Source organism: Pinus tabuliformis, chromosome 4_2 (genome assembly GCF_031772625.1).
Source record: "Pinus tabuliformis cultivar Carrire ecotype Pingquan chromosome 4_2, CPIR1, whole genome shotgun sequence".
NCBI lineage: Eukaryota > Viridiplantae > Streptophyta > Pinopsida > Pinales > Pinaceae > Pinus > Pinus tabuliformis.
The window spans coordinates 293,061,620-293,075,247 of NC_142304.1; the positions used below are offsets into that span (position 1 = coordinate 293,061,620).

At 39.4% G+C, this 13,628-nt stretch overlaps 1 protein-coding gene across 3 annotated transcripts; it reads left to right on the forward strand.

The window, feature by feature from the left end:
• The first annotated feature begins 9,256 nt into the window (after positions 1-9,256).
• Positions 9,257-13,371, forward strand: LOC149169141 (serine carboxypeptidase-like 26). Of its 3 annotated transcripts, none has more exons than XM_089428584.1 (10): positions 9,257-9,766; positions 9,900-10,007; positions 10,093-10,188; positions 10,343-10,435; positions 11,460-11,548; positions 11,648-11,923; positions 12,013-12,158; positions 12,484-12,579; positions 12,684-12,789; positions 13,199-13,371. In XM_089428584.1, exons 1-10 carry the CDS (start codon positions 9,478-9,480, stop codon positions 13,310-13,312), a joined length of 1,413 nt encoding a protein of 470 aa, XP_089284710.1. In that variant the 5' UTR covers positions 9,257-9,477; the 3' UTR covers positions 13,313-13,371. The 3 variants fall into 3 exon arrangements, with proteins under 3 accessions (XP_089284710.1, XP_089284711.1, XP_089284709.1); XM_089428585.1 differs by lacking the exon at positions 13,199-13,371 and adding an exon at positions 12,986-13,027 and having other exon boundaries at positions 9,258-9,766; XM_089428583.1 differs by having other exon boundaries at positions 9,259-9,766; positions 13,034-13,371.
• The last annotated feature ends 257 nt before the right edge of the window (positions 13,372-13,628 follow it).

Below are 13,628 nucleotides of genomic sequence, written 5' to 3' on the forward strand. Positions count from 1 at the left end.
AGTGGGTCTACAAGAACAAGTACAAAGCTGATGGCTCACTTGAAAAGCACAAAGCTAGGCTTGTGGCAAAAGTTTTTGCACAGAAGGAAGGGGTCGATTATGAGGAAACTTTTGCTCCCACAACAAAATGGGCCACCATCCGGACACTCTTTGCACTAGCTGCTCAGAACGGTTGGAAAGTCCATCAAATGGATGTAAAAACTGCATTCTTGAATGGAGATCTAAAAGAGAATGTTTTTATGTCCCAGCCTGAAGGATTTGCTGTGAAAGGACATGAACACAAAGTATGCAAACTTGTGAAGTCCTTGTATGGCCTCAAACAAGCACCACGAGCCTGGTATGAAAAACTAACTGAGCATCTTCTGAAACTCAACTTCAAACATTTTGATCTTGATGATGCAACTTTATTTGTCAAGAAAGTTGGCAAAACAGTTGTATATCTTGTGGTATATGTAGATGATCTTTTAATGACAGGGAACAATGAAAGCTATATTGCATCCATAAAGAAAGAATTAGGAAATTTTTTTGAAATGACTGATTTGGGCTATGTTCATTACTATCTTGGCATTGAAGTAACCCAACATCCAAAGTCCATATTTCTTTCTCAAAAGAAATACATTGGAGATTTGTTAAACAGATTTGGCATGACAGAGTGCAATCCCCTTTCTACTCCAATGGAACAAAACTTGAAGCTCACATCTATTGAAGGAAAGGAATTTGAGGATGCAACAAAGTATAGATAGCTTGTAGGAAGTCTCATCTACCTCACTACTACCAAACCAGACATTTCATTTGCTGTTGGAATCCTCTCCAGGTTTATGCAAAAGCCTTGTGAGGGACATTGGTCTGCTGCAAAAAGAGTTCTAAGGTACTTGAAGGGAACTCAAGACCTTGGAATCAAGTATACACAGGTGGACGACTTCAACTTGATTGGATACTCTGATTCAGACTTCGATGGAGACAAAGAAACTGGGGTATCTACTTCAGGATATGCTATGAGTCTTGGATCGGGAGCTGTCTCCTGGAGATCACGCAAACAATCAGTACCAGCAGATTCCACAACAGAAGCAGAATATGTGGCAGCAGCTGAAGCAACGAAAGAAATTGTGTGGCTCAGGAAAATTCTTGAAGATTTGCAAGTAAAACAAATGCAATCAACTCCACTCATGATTGATAACACCTCTGCAATAAAGTTGGCCAAGAACCCAAAGTTCCATGATCGTACTAAGCACATCAATACTAAATATCATCTGATCCGACATCATGTTGAGGCCAAAACAATCCATCTCCGTCATTGTTCCACAAACGAGCAAATTGCAGACATCTTCACCAAAGCGCTTGGAAGAGAAAAGCTTGAAAGATTCAGAACGATGCTTGGACTCACCAACATCCCTTCAGATTAAGGGGGGGAATGTTGACACCTAATCCGAAACGGATGAGGTGAAGCTGGACAGTCATCTAGAAGATGAACTGATCCGTTTTGTATATGTATAAATAACAATTGTCTAATGAATAAAAATCATCAGTTCTGTCTTGCGCTCATTAATTGATGGAGTTACCCTGGCCTGACAAGTACTACCCTGTCAAAATCCATGAGGACAAATACATAAAATGGACCACGCTGCGGCAGGAAAGGGACCAAGATGTGTCAGAGTTCACAAATATTTTTCATACCCTTCGCACAAAGTTGGGTATCAAGGATTCTGATCTGCATTTGGTACTCAAATACCATGGTTGCCTACATAGATACATCCAAGAGGAGATGGAGTTCTTGAACATCTCCTCACCCGACACAACATACTGATACGTTGTCAAGATCGAGCAGAAGTTTAAACAAAAGAAGCAAGACTTTGGAGCTGCGAATTCGAAGAACAAAGGACAAAGCCAAGGGGGGGTGACCCAAGAAAACCTGTCGAAGCCGCAAGAAAAGAACAATACCACGAAGCCAAAGAAGGACACATGAAAGTGGTTTAAGTTCCATAAGAGCCCCGCTCATAACACAAGTGAGTGTCAAACCAAGGAGTCGTTGGTGGCTGAGTTGAAGGCTTAAGAATCAGATGCATGTTTCGACCCTTAGTCAGATGCCAACATGGGGAATGACAAAGGGAAGAAAATCATTGATGTGGAGCCCAACACCACTATTTCCACCACCAAGATCCAGAAGAATGAGCCCAAAGATCCAGAGGAGGGGGATCGTCTTTTCCACTCACAAATGTGGGTGAAGGGTTCGCCGCTACAATTCGTTGTTAACAATGACAGCCAAAAGAACCTCATTTCAGCAGAGTTCATGAAGCAGTTGGGCCTACCGACTACACCACACCTGCAGTCGTACAGTATTGGGTGGCTTCACCAAGGACGAGATCTACGAGTCCGCCAGCGATGTCGCCTTCCGTACAACATCAAGCCCTTCACAGATGAGGTATTATGTGATGTTGCACCTCTTGATTTTTGTGATGTACTATTAGGTAAACCATACTTATGGAGGCGACATGCTGTGTATGAGTCAAGGCCTCGTGCTGTTATTATTTCTTTGGGTAATTCATTATACATGATACCAGAGGTAGCCCCACCTATCACCACTTCTTTGATCTCTGCTAAGAAAGGCAGTAAGATCATCTCTCAGACTAGGAAATTTATTTTCTTGTCTGGTTTTCTCTCAAAGCAAGGGGAAGATCGTAGACACATCCATGGCCCTCAGGAAGGGTTTCTCCATGCAGCAAAAGCAGAGGGATACGGTCATGAAAGAATACAGGAATATCCTCTCCTCACCCACAAGAGTACCATTGCACTGTCAGGTCAAGCATTCATTCGATTTGACTCCTAGAGCACCTCTACCTAATGGGTCAATATATCGCTGCTTCATTATGGAAAATTCCAAGTACAAGCAGAGACATGATTAACATTAGGTACCACACAAATTTCAGGTGGGCGACAAAGTCTAGTTGCATCTGTAGAAATAACGCCTTACAAGAGCCCATCAAAAGCTCAGACCACTTCGATATGGTCCTTACACCAGTACCAAGGTTGTGGAAAACAATGCTTTGGAGCAAAACATTCCCCCATTCCTTCGCTTGCACTGAGTGTTCAATGTGGACCGCCCTCGACCAAGATTCCTGCCATTACTGGACACATCAGAGGTTGTAGAATAGCTCACTAGGGACCAAGTTCAGAAGAAGTTTCCTCATTTCATGGAGGAACTCAATGTAATGGGGACCATTTCTTCCTAAGGGGGAGGAATGATCCAGGTGGCTCTTGGTGGCCACCCACCTATCCCACTTGGACCCCCATAACTATCTCTTTCAGTTTTTCAGTTTCCTTAATTGTATCACAATTTACTATTTTTAGTAGTTTTTCGAGTCCTGAACCTCCGGAGCCATTTTGAGGCTGTAAACTATGTTTTTTGGGAAAACTAGGAGCAACATGGGTCCATGGATTGATGTTTCTCTTCCCAAGTTGTAGTCCTCAGATAGATATTTCAAACGAGGTATTGTGCACATCAAACGGAGATCGTATGCCAAAGTTACGACCCCAGGAAGTTGATGTACCAATTTACCCAAAACGGGGCCCATAGTTTGGCGCTTCATCTCTTAGGGTTAGGTTTTTGGATGTTTAGGTTTTTTTATTGTTTCTCAACAATAAATAGGCCTTTGAGCTTCATTGTAACATAGTTGAGAGGCATGTAGCCGCCACATCTGTTCTCAGAGATAAGTTACCATCGCCCTAGATGGTTTATTTCCATTTCTGTTTCTAAGCATATTTCAGTATTTTACATTAATGAAATGAAGAATTATTTATGTTGCATCTCTGTATTTATGGTTATTTCTGTAATTTGTTGCGTTCTTGTTTAAATCCGGATAAAAATCCATTGATCTAAAGGTTCTTATACAAGCCACACTGGCAATTGAGGTGCCATATGCTAAAAAATTGACTTCAAACAGGTTGGTTGAGGGTTGTCCACCTCGTAGATCCATCTCCTCGGGGTCTCATCATTTGCATGCAAAAGACACGGGGCCATCCCTCGTGTTTTCTCATTCTAATTGTCGTCGACATCATAATAAAGAGGTTGTTAACATATTCTCAGAGACAAAATTGCCCAGTTTTGGCCATGATGTCCTCTGAGATCATGTGGTGAGACTACAACAACATGCTCTAGCGGGGCGTGGGATGTTTTTTGATATGGTGGAATCTGAAATATAGGCATGGGTGAAGAAACATTGGTCACCTATTCTGAAATACTCACCTAATTTTTGTATTTTGATTAATGGATGGTTCAGGATACATTTCTTACACAAGGATGATGCAGAGTGCATCTTGTTGGTGCCTTGGGTCTGTGGCCGCAGTTTCATATAGCTCCACATATGGTATATTTATTTCAAACCTTTATCTGAGACACCATGTTCCCGATGTGTGTGGGTCAATCTCCTTGGGCTCCCAATTGAATTATGGACGCATACGGTATTCGAAGAGATTGGAAACTCTATCCGATGTTTCATCTTATATGGATGCCAACATTTTGGGAGTTACAGACAAAATGATTGCTTGGATGCTAGTTGAGGTAAATTTTTCGACTGGCCTCCCTGAAAATATTGACTTGGAGTGGGAATCCATTAAGATCAGACAAAGAGTGGATTATTGGGGTATTCCCTTTTGATGTCTTCTCTTCCACCACACAATCCATCTCATGGATCATTGCCCTCATAAGTCCCATAATCAGTTGGGTGGTTTGCAATGGAAGCTAGTTCAAGATCATCGTTAAGAGAAATCTCATGCTCCTTCAACCCTCTTCAAAATCCCAGGTAACTCACATCCCCTTGTCTCTCATTTGGATCCAGGTCCTTTGGAGCACATTCCTCTATTATGATTCCCCCCTCTTTGTCGATCCTTGTGGATGACTATGAGGATGTGGATTCTCCTATTTAAAAATCTCCCCCAATTCCTCTGCATACATACCTTTCAGCTTCTAGTTCTCCCATCTCGGCTCGGGTTCCCTCCAACGAGACCATGATTTTAGTGCCCTCTTAGATCCCCAACCTTTGCAAGCCCCTGTGTCCTCATGCTCCCACCTCACCTTGTTGTACAATTTGTCCTCAGTTATGGGGGGCCTCTCCCCCACCTGGCCCATAATGTGAAGATGACTCTGTTAGGAGGGAATTTGGGTTGAATGACATACCTAGTCCATCATAGGTGGAGGTTCATCTAATTGACTCATCCCCACATAATTATGTGGGTAGTGACATTGACTTCCTTCTGAAAAATCTTGCCATGGACCTTGTTGCACTTACTATCCATAAGGCTGATGACCCCCATCTGTCTCCCTCTATCAGTGCGACTTCTGCTCTAAACATTACGGTTCGAAGAAAAGGGGGAAAGGGCAGTGGATACTTTCGTGGGAAGCCCTATGCTATGTATTTACATGATGATCTCGATGATCCCCTCCGGGATATCCCTATTATATATATTGTTGGCTATCGAGCCCTTATAGCTTCTGCGCCTAGTGCCGGGGTGGTGTGATGAAAATTATCTCTCTCAATTTGCGAGGTCTGGGGGATACCTCCAAAAATTATCCTTCAAACACCTGATCAAATTTGTCCAACCTTTTATCATTTTTGTTCAAGAGTCTATGGCTTCAAATAAGTGAACAAAAGCATATTTCTTGTCTATTTGTTGGGTTCGTTTCTTGTTGCTACCAACTCATGTGGTCTTTCGAGTGGTCTGGTGACTCTTTGGGACCCATGTCGGGTCAATGTTAAAGCTTTCAAGTGTTTTTCAGTTATTTTTTGTGTGGCTTCATCAGGGGCATTTCAACCTATATTCATTTCTTAAATCTTTATGCATCATGTTGTGAGAGGAGGGGATTTTGGGAGAGGTTGGAGGCTATTGGTATGGTGAAGACTGGGTCCATGGTCATTGCTGGAGATTTTATTGCCATGGTTTCCAGTGATAAATGTTGGTGACCCCACAGTAAAATTGATCTCCTTGGCTCCTTTTTAAACCATATGTTTGAGGAAAACCATTTATTGGACATGCAGCCTAATCCTATTGTTCCCACTTGGAATAATGGCAGGGAAGGACGAGAGCATATTGGAAAAAGACTTGACAAATTCATGGTGAATGAGAATCTATTAAAGCTATTGGGTAACATGAGATCTTGGGTTGCTCAGACCAAGATATTTGACCACTGTCTGCTTATCTTACAGTGGAGAAGGGAGGATATTAGGAGGGGTATCCCTTTCAAATTCAATAGAATGTTGTTGTAAATGGATTCTTTCAACTCCCTAGTAAAGGAATTCTGATCCTTAGGAGATAATATGGATAGCATATATGATATTGATATGTTAACATAAAAACTATGTCTCCTTAAGAAGGTGGTGCACAAATGGGAACAAGAGCAAAAGGAAAACATGAAAGGGGACCTAGATCATATATGTGCTAAGATGAAGAATCTCGGTTAGCTGATGGACCCTGACTCCCCTTCTAAATCACATATGGTTAAAATGAAGGAATTGGAAAGATTGAAAAGGCATATCCTTAGTTTTCAACAAGCCTCTCGATGCCTCAAAAGTCGAGCCATTTGGATTCGGGAAGCTGACTGTAACACAATTTTTTTCCATCATATTGCAAATCAAAGGAGACACAAGAATTCCATACGGGAAATGGAGAAGTTGGGGAGGGGGGGTTGCCTTCACTACTAGTGACATTCAGGTGAAGGCTATGAAATACTTCGAGCACCTATATTCTGCTCGAAATGAGGTGGATTATGTTGATCTTATGTGGGGCTCTAAATTATTTCCTTGTTTAATCATTAATAAAATCAAAGCCATCATGGCACATTTTCTTTGGTGTGGGAACAAAGGGCTCAAAAAAATACACCTGGTGAACTTTGAATCTATTACAAAGGAAAAAAATATAGGGGGATGGGGCATTCTTGATCTGAAGAGATTTGGTTGGGTGCTATTGACAAAGTCCCTATGGCAGACTTTATTTGGTAGAGGAATTTGGCAGGATATTATTGTTGAGAAGTATCTTCGGTGCCGCGTTTTCTTAGACTGGTACATAATGGGAATGATTGGGGCTACAAAGGGCTCATACATTTGGATGAGTTTCATCAAAGTCAGTAAATGGTTTCTTGGAATGATGCCATAGTCTTTTGGGAGGGGTGATAAAATCCTGTTTGGAAGAGATTCCATTTTGGGAATTGGTTATTTGCATCATCTCAATATTGATCTGATTAATGAATTACATTCAAGAGGCATTTTCTTTTTGGCACAAGCTATTGCTCGGTGGCAGCCGAACCTTCCATACTCGGTATGGAAGAGCACGAAGGACCTTGGTTTATCAATTGAACTAGCAACATCTTGGCATAATCTCATCCAGAAGTTCCACTTGGTAGGTTTCATGAAAAAGGACATGGGGGATTCATTGGTGTGGGATGGAGCTATGAAAAAGGACACAATTGTGGTTTCAGACATTTACAAATTTATTTTGAATCAAGTCTCTCCCTATGCTAACAAGTGTTGGTTCAGGACAGTTTGGAGGTGGTAGGTACCATTAAAGGTGACCCTCTTTTGTTGGATGAATTTGAATAATAAGATTTTAACCTAGGATAACCTCTTCAAACAAGGTTTTCTTGGGCCTAGGCGGTGTATTTTTTGTCATTTAGATTTGGAAAGCGTGACACATATGTTTATCATATGCTCCTTCTCGGTGGAAGTCTGGGGATGTATACTGAAACAAGTCCAAATCTCACAGGTGGATTCCTTTGACTCATTGGGTTCTTTTTTTAGGTGGTGGCTACACATAAGAGGGAGGTATAAATCACTTCCTTTATTCATGGTATGGGAGATATGGTGTGCTCAAAACCTGACTATCTTTGAAAATAGGTCTCTCTTTATTTCCAGTATTGTTTCAAAAACATTGGCCAGGTTGCCGATGGGGAAGACTTCATTTCGGGATGATTATTCACCCATGACAATTTGCCCCCTCCTCCAATGGTCTTTCCTACAAGGTTCTTCGATGGCTTGACACAAAATGGTAGATGCGGGTGTGGAGCATGGTTGTAGATTAACACTTGTATTCACATTCTTCTTTACTGGAGTGGAGGATTGGGTTCAAATTCAAAGGCAAAGTTAATGGCACTGTGGGGGTTGTTGGTTATTGCCAATCGTCTCTAGTTATTGAACCTTTCGGTATATAGGGACTCAAGATTCATAATTGAAGTTGTGTCAGGAAGATCGTCCTTTTCGGTGCCCACCCTTGGTCGATGGATGGATCGCACAAGGTCGCTTCTTGGCTCATTTGATAGCATTTCTCTCACACATGTCTATAGGGAGCGTAATGGGGTGGCAGATAGACTCTCCAAACAAGGTTTATTTGTTGTTGCAGGTTTAATGCAATTCAGATTGATGGTTGAAGGAAAGGTGATGAAGGAGGGTAATATGGAGATGCCCTAATTTTTTATGGGCCTTGTTGTTTAGTGTTGTTACATGCATATCTCTTGATTATCTAGTTACTTGCACAAAGCCCGATTTTGGTTTTTTGGCAATACTTGGTGACTAGTTATGATTGTCTTTTGACATATCCCTATCATCTCTTGCTTTCTTTGAAGTTGGAATGCTATTGTGGACTTATCATGATGATCACACTTTTTTTCATGGACAATTTATGATGTTATATGTGCAGGTCTTTGCTTAATTAATACAAACGCGGCATTGTTTTTCTCCTTCCGAACAAAAAAGAACAAAACAACTACAGAAAAAGATGATTGGTAAATCCAAGTAACAAAAGAATCAAATATAAAAGTGAATTCTATTTGCAATCAGGCTTCCTCTCTAAACAAAAATAATACAATTCAATTTGGAGCCACTCCTCTCTGAACAGCAAGAATATAATTCAAATTTACAGTCACTCAATAGAAAGAATAAAATTCACCTTGCCCATTCACCAATAATAATTACAACTCCATAAATAAGACATACATACATGAGCTCCATAAATGTAAAATAAAAATTCTTTTTTTGAATAGATTGCCAATACAAAAAAACTAAACATTTTTTTAGATCTCAACGTTCATTTTTATTATAAAAAAATTAACAATTAAACTTTTATGAATGATTAATAATTTATTTTTATAACATATAATTTTCATTTCAATAAAGAGAACTAATAGTTAATATTAATTTTAATTTGCGAGACAATGACGACTTATATTTTGATCCACATATTCATTAAATATCCGTGCTCTGCTGAATTTGACTAGCCCAGTCACATTTTAGGGAATTTTTTTTCCTTTTGGTGACGAAGCACTGATTTCAAAGGACTGCGTATCAAAATAGGCATATAATGCTACTTCTCCATTATCCTTCGGAGGCTATATAGATTACGAATCCGGATAGATTCGCTAAACATCCGTCATCTCTTTACTGCCAGTCACATTTTATCTGAAATTACTGGTCTTTGATTGACTGTAGAATTACTGCAATGGGAAAAAGAAGAGTATCCAGAGACCAATACAATGCATTAATGAATCTTTGCATTTATTTGCTGCTCATAGTGGTCGTCAATGGCGATCACAACAAGTTCCAGGATGACCTGACTGCCCAGGAAGCTGACAGAGTATATAATCTTCCCGGTCAGCCCAAGGCAAATTTCGCTCATTATGCAGGTTATATAACGGTGAATGAATCCCATGGCAGAGCTCTTTTTTACTGGTTTTTCGAAGCAGAAAACCAGCCGTCTGAAAAACCTGTGGTTCTCTGGCTTAATGGAGGTCTACATCATCACTTTGCCTGATCATTGCTTTGCTTATATTGAATGAATATCTTCCTGTGCAGTTCATTAACATCAAGTGAGTTGAACTCCTGTTGAATAACTCACATATGCATTCTTTTGGGCATTTGTAGGCCCTGGATGTTCATCCGTCGGTTATGGAGCAGCACAAGAATTGGGTCCCTTTCAGGTCAGAACGAATGGCACAGGCCTTTCCCTGAACAAATATTCCTGGAACAGAGGTAAGCTGAGGCTTCGAACCCGTCGCCATCCAATAAATTATATGATTTCTGTGATTGCTTCTCCTGACTAATACTCTGCACGCAGAAGCGAATTTGCTCTTTCTAGAATCTCCTGTGGGTGTGGGATTTTCATATACCAATACTTCTTCTGATTTGCTGGCGCTGGATGATCAATTTACTGGTAAATTCCATAAACAAAATAAAATCTTAATCAAAGATCATTGTATTATCTTATGCAGTATTAGAGCAGTGGTAGACGATCCATTGTATTATCTTATACAATATTAGATTAGTGGCAAAGGATGCTTTGAGGTGTAATAATGTGGGTTTTGCAGCTGAGGATTCATATGAATTCCTTGTGAGATGGTTCCAGAGATTCCCACAATATAAAACCCATGACTTTTACATAGGAGGAGAAAGCTATGCAGGCAAGTTTTATGTAACCAAAGCTTACTGTTTTTCAATGTACTTGTTGCAGTTATCCAATACATTTTGAATTGGCAAACAATAATTACACAACAGTACAGCATTAACAATAATGTATCATGGGATATACAATTTGCTATATATTGTCCTGGGCAAATTGCAGTAAATATTTTATAACCTTGTGCATAATCTTTGCCATACACTTTGAGATTCAGGTGGATATCGGTGGTCACCCACTTATTCCACTGGTTCAAAGCATACTTCTTCTTCTTGGTAGTTTTCTACAGTTTTTTCAAATCCTGAGATTCTGGGGCTGTTTTGAGGCCCTAAATGACATTTTTTTTGATGTGGCGAGATTGCCATAACCTCTGGCTTAGGCCCAATCAAAATGTTTACTGCTTGGCTAGACCTTTTCAACAGGCTACCATCCATGCCAAACAGGGATAGTATGAAGTCAAAATGTGTACTTTTCGGCCAGACATTTCCAACACGCTACGTGCATGCCAAACATATGCAAAAGTTTACAACCCCGGGAAGTTAACCTACCAACTAATCCCATCCAGACCCACAAACCTTTTGGCCTTTCATCTCTTAGGGTTAGGTTTTTGGAGGTTTAGGGTTTCCCGTGCTCCTTTATATTAACAAAGGGTATTTCAACCTTATTGTAATGCTCTGTGGCAAATGTGCATAGTCATCACATCTCTTCTCAGAAATAAGCTACCATTATCTGAGCGAGTTTGTTTCAATTTGCATTTTACAGTTTCAACACATTTAATTTATTAATAGAAGTCAAGTATTACTATATCTATGTGTTTTTGTGATAAATATGTATTTCATTTCGTTTTCTGCCTAAATCTGGATCACCTGGATAATACGTTTACAGGCGAAACACTATATATACTATAACTTATTAGCATTATGTTACACAGTTAGATGGTTATTGTTTGCCCATATGTGTGGAAATATTTGTAAGAATGTATGCATGAATTTGAAGCAGTTAGTTTAAACATTTCACTTTTATTTCAGGTCATTATGTACCCCAGCTTGCCGAACTTGTTTATGACCGAAGCCAGAATAACTCGAAATACCCTCCCATCAATTTCAAAGGCTTCATTGTTAGTACTAGAACAGATTCTTTCGTTCATTTGAATTTGTGAAAATTACAGCAAGCACTTGGCATTGAATATTTGCTAAGGATTTGAAGTCATGTGCAGGTGGGTAATCCTGAAACAGATGACTTCCATGACTGGGAAGGAATAGTAGATTATGCTTGGACCCATGCAATAATTTCTGATCAAACCTATAATCTGATTAAGAGCATTTGCAATTTCAAATTGCTCAACTGGACAGATCAATGCACAAACGCTGTAAATTTGGTGTTTGAGGAGTATAACGAGATCGACATATATAATATCTATGCACCTCGTTGTCTTAAGAACTCGAATTCAGGAGTAAGGACAAGAGGGAAGCTTACAGATTCACAAAATAAGGTAATCTACTTCAAAGTTTTGGTTTTGGATCGTTTCAACAGCAAAAGATCACGTAGCCTGGATTTCAGTGTAACTGTTAGTACTTGCAGGTCTCGAGGAGAGCAATGGGTTTCCTTTACGGTGGATATGACCCGTGTTATGAAGTATACACAAATGAATATTTCAACAGGCCTGATGTTCAAGAAGCTCTTCATGCAAATGTTACAAAGATTCCTTTCAAATGGGCAGTCTGCAAGTGGGTATCTGTATTCTAATTACTAATATAAGGCATGTTATTTCCGGATCTAGATCATGTTAAGTCTGGCTCTAAGTCTGGCTCTACTGGGAGAAAATATGTTTGAGGGGCAAATCTCTGCACTCATAATAGATTTGGATTAAATAAATCTATACTAATTTTTATCTACAGTTGTTATGTTTTCATTTTTTTTTTTTAAGGAATGCAAGTTCTTAGCTTGATGTAATAACATCCTCCATCATTTTGGATGTTATAGCTCACTTTCATAGCAGCCAGTCATCTTTCATTCCATTTTCTAAATCCTGATTCTGATTGCTTGTTGCAGTAATTCTGTGTTGGCAACATATATTGATAAAGTATTCTCAGTTCTTCCAATCTACACAAAACTTATCAAAGGTGGTCTAAAGCTTTGGGTTTACAGGTATGTGCAAGGATTTTATATATGGATTGGCCGTTTGATGTTTTGGATTACTGTTAGTCGTTAATTTAGACTTAAATGAATATTGTTATGGTTAATCTTAATAGTGGAGATATTGATGGGAGAGTACCTGTAACTGCCACGAAATATAGCATCAATGCATTACATTTGCCCATAAAACAACAATGGCATCCATGGTTCCACGACAGACAAGTAATCCTCGAAACTCCCATCCTTGGTTTTAACAATTCTCATGGCTATCAATGCACTTTATGATATAACCATTTTTTGCCATTGTATATGTTAGGTTTTTCATGCCATTTGTGAATAGTTCAAATTATTCTTGAGAACTAACGCTGAGTGATTAGGATGCTCTGTTGTCAGTTTTAATTTGGACTTTTGTGATCAGTTTATTCAGTTCATGGCTGGTCACTAGGATCTCCTTCTGTGTATTTAGGTTGCAGGATGGTTTATACAATACCAAGGATTAACACATTTGACATTTAGAGGAGCAGGGCACTTGGTTCCCTTAAACAAACGTAGGCAAGCATTGTTGATGATAAAGTCTTACTTGCAAAACAAAGATCTTCCAATAAAAAGGTGATTGTGTGGTTTTGTTCAGGGAAAAATTGCCATCCCACACCAAACAACCATTGCAATGATAATTAGTGATATAAAAAATGCTCTATGCAGCATACATTTATGTAATAAGCTTTGGCTTGCTGTGAAGGGGTAAACAGTTGCCTTTATGCACATATTGTGAGATCCAATGAATTTATAATCATTTTCCAGTAAGTTAATTTTTTTCCCATTTCACTTTTGTTGTCTCTGGTAGAAAACTCCCTTTGCTGTCTCTGGCATTTGCCCTTTTTTACTTTCGCAACATTTATAAGTTCTATCTACATTCAATCAAAGACAATGAATTTATCAAAATTTTGAAATTAAACTTTAAAAATTGGTAATAGGTTGTTATATCTGAATAACTGACTAGATCTTTGCACCAAATTTTAATTATAGTTGGCATGGTTTGGATTACAGCCCCAAAAACTAAA

Coding starts and splice junctions, on each gene's coding strand:
- LOC149169141 (XM_089428583.1), top strand. CDS start 9,478: ATGGGAAAAAGAAGAGTATCCAGAGACCAATACAATGCATTAATGAAT. Junction 12,159..12,483: donor TTCAAATGGGCAGTCTGCAA/GTGGGTATCTGT, acceptor TGCTTGTTGCAG/TAATTCTGTGTTGGCAACAT. Junction 12,790..13,033: donor CATGGTTCCACGACAGACAA/GTAATCCTCGAA, acceptor CTGTGTATTTAG/GTTGCAGGATGGTTTATACA.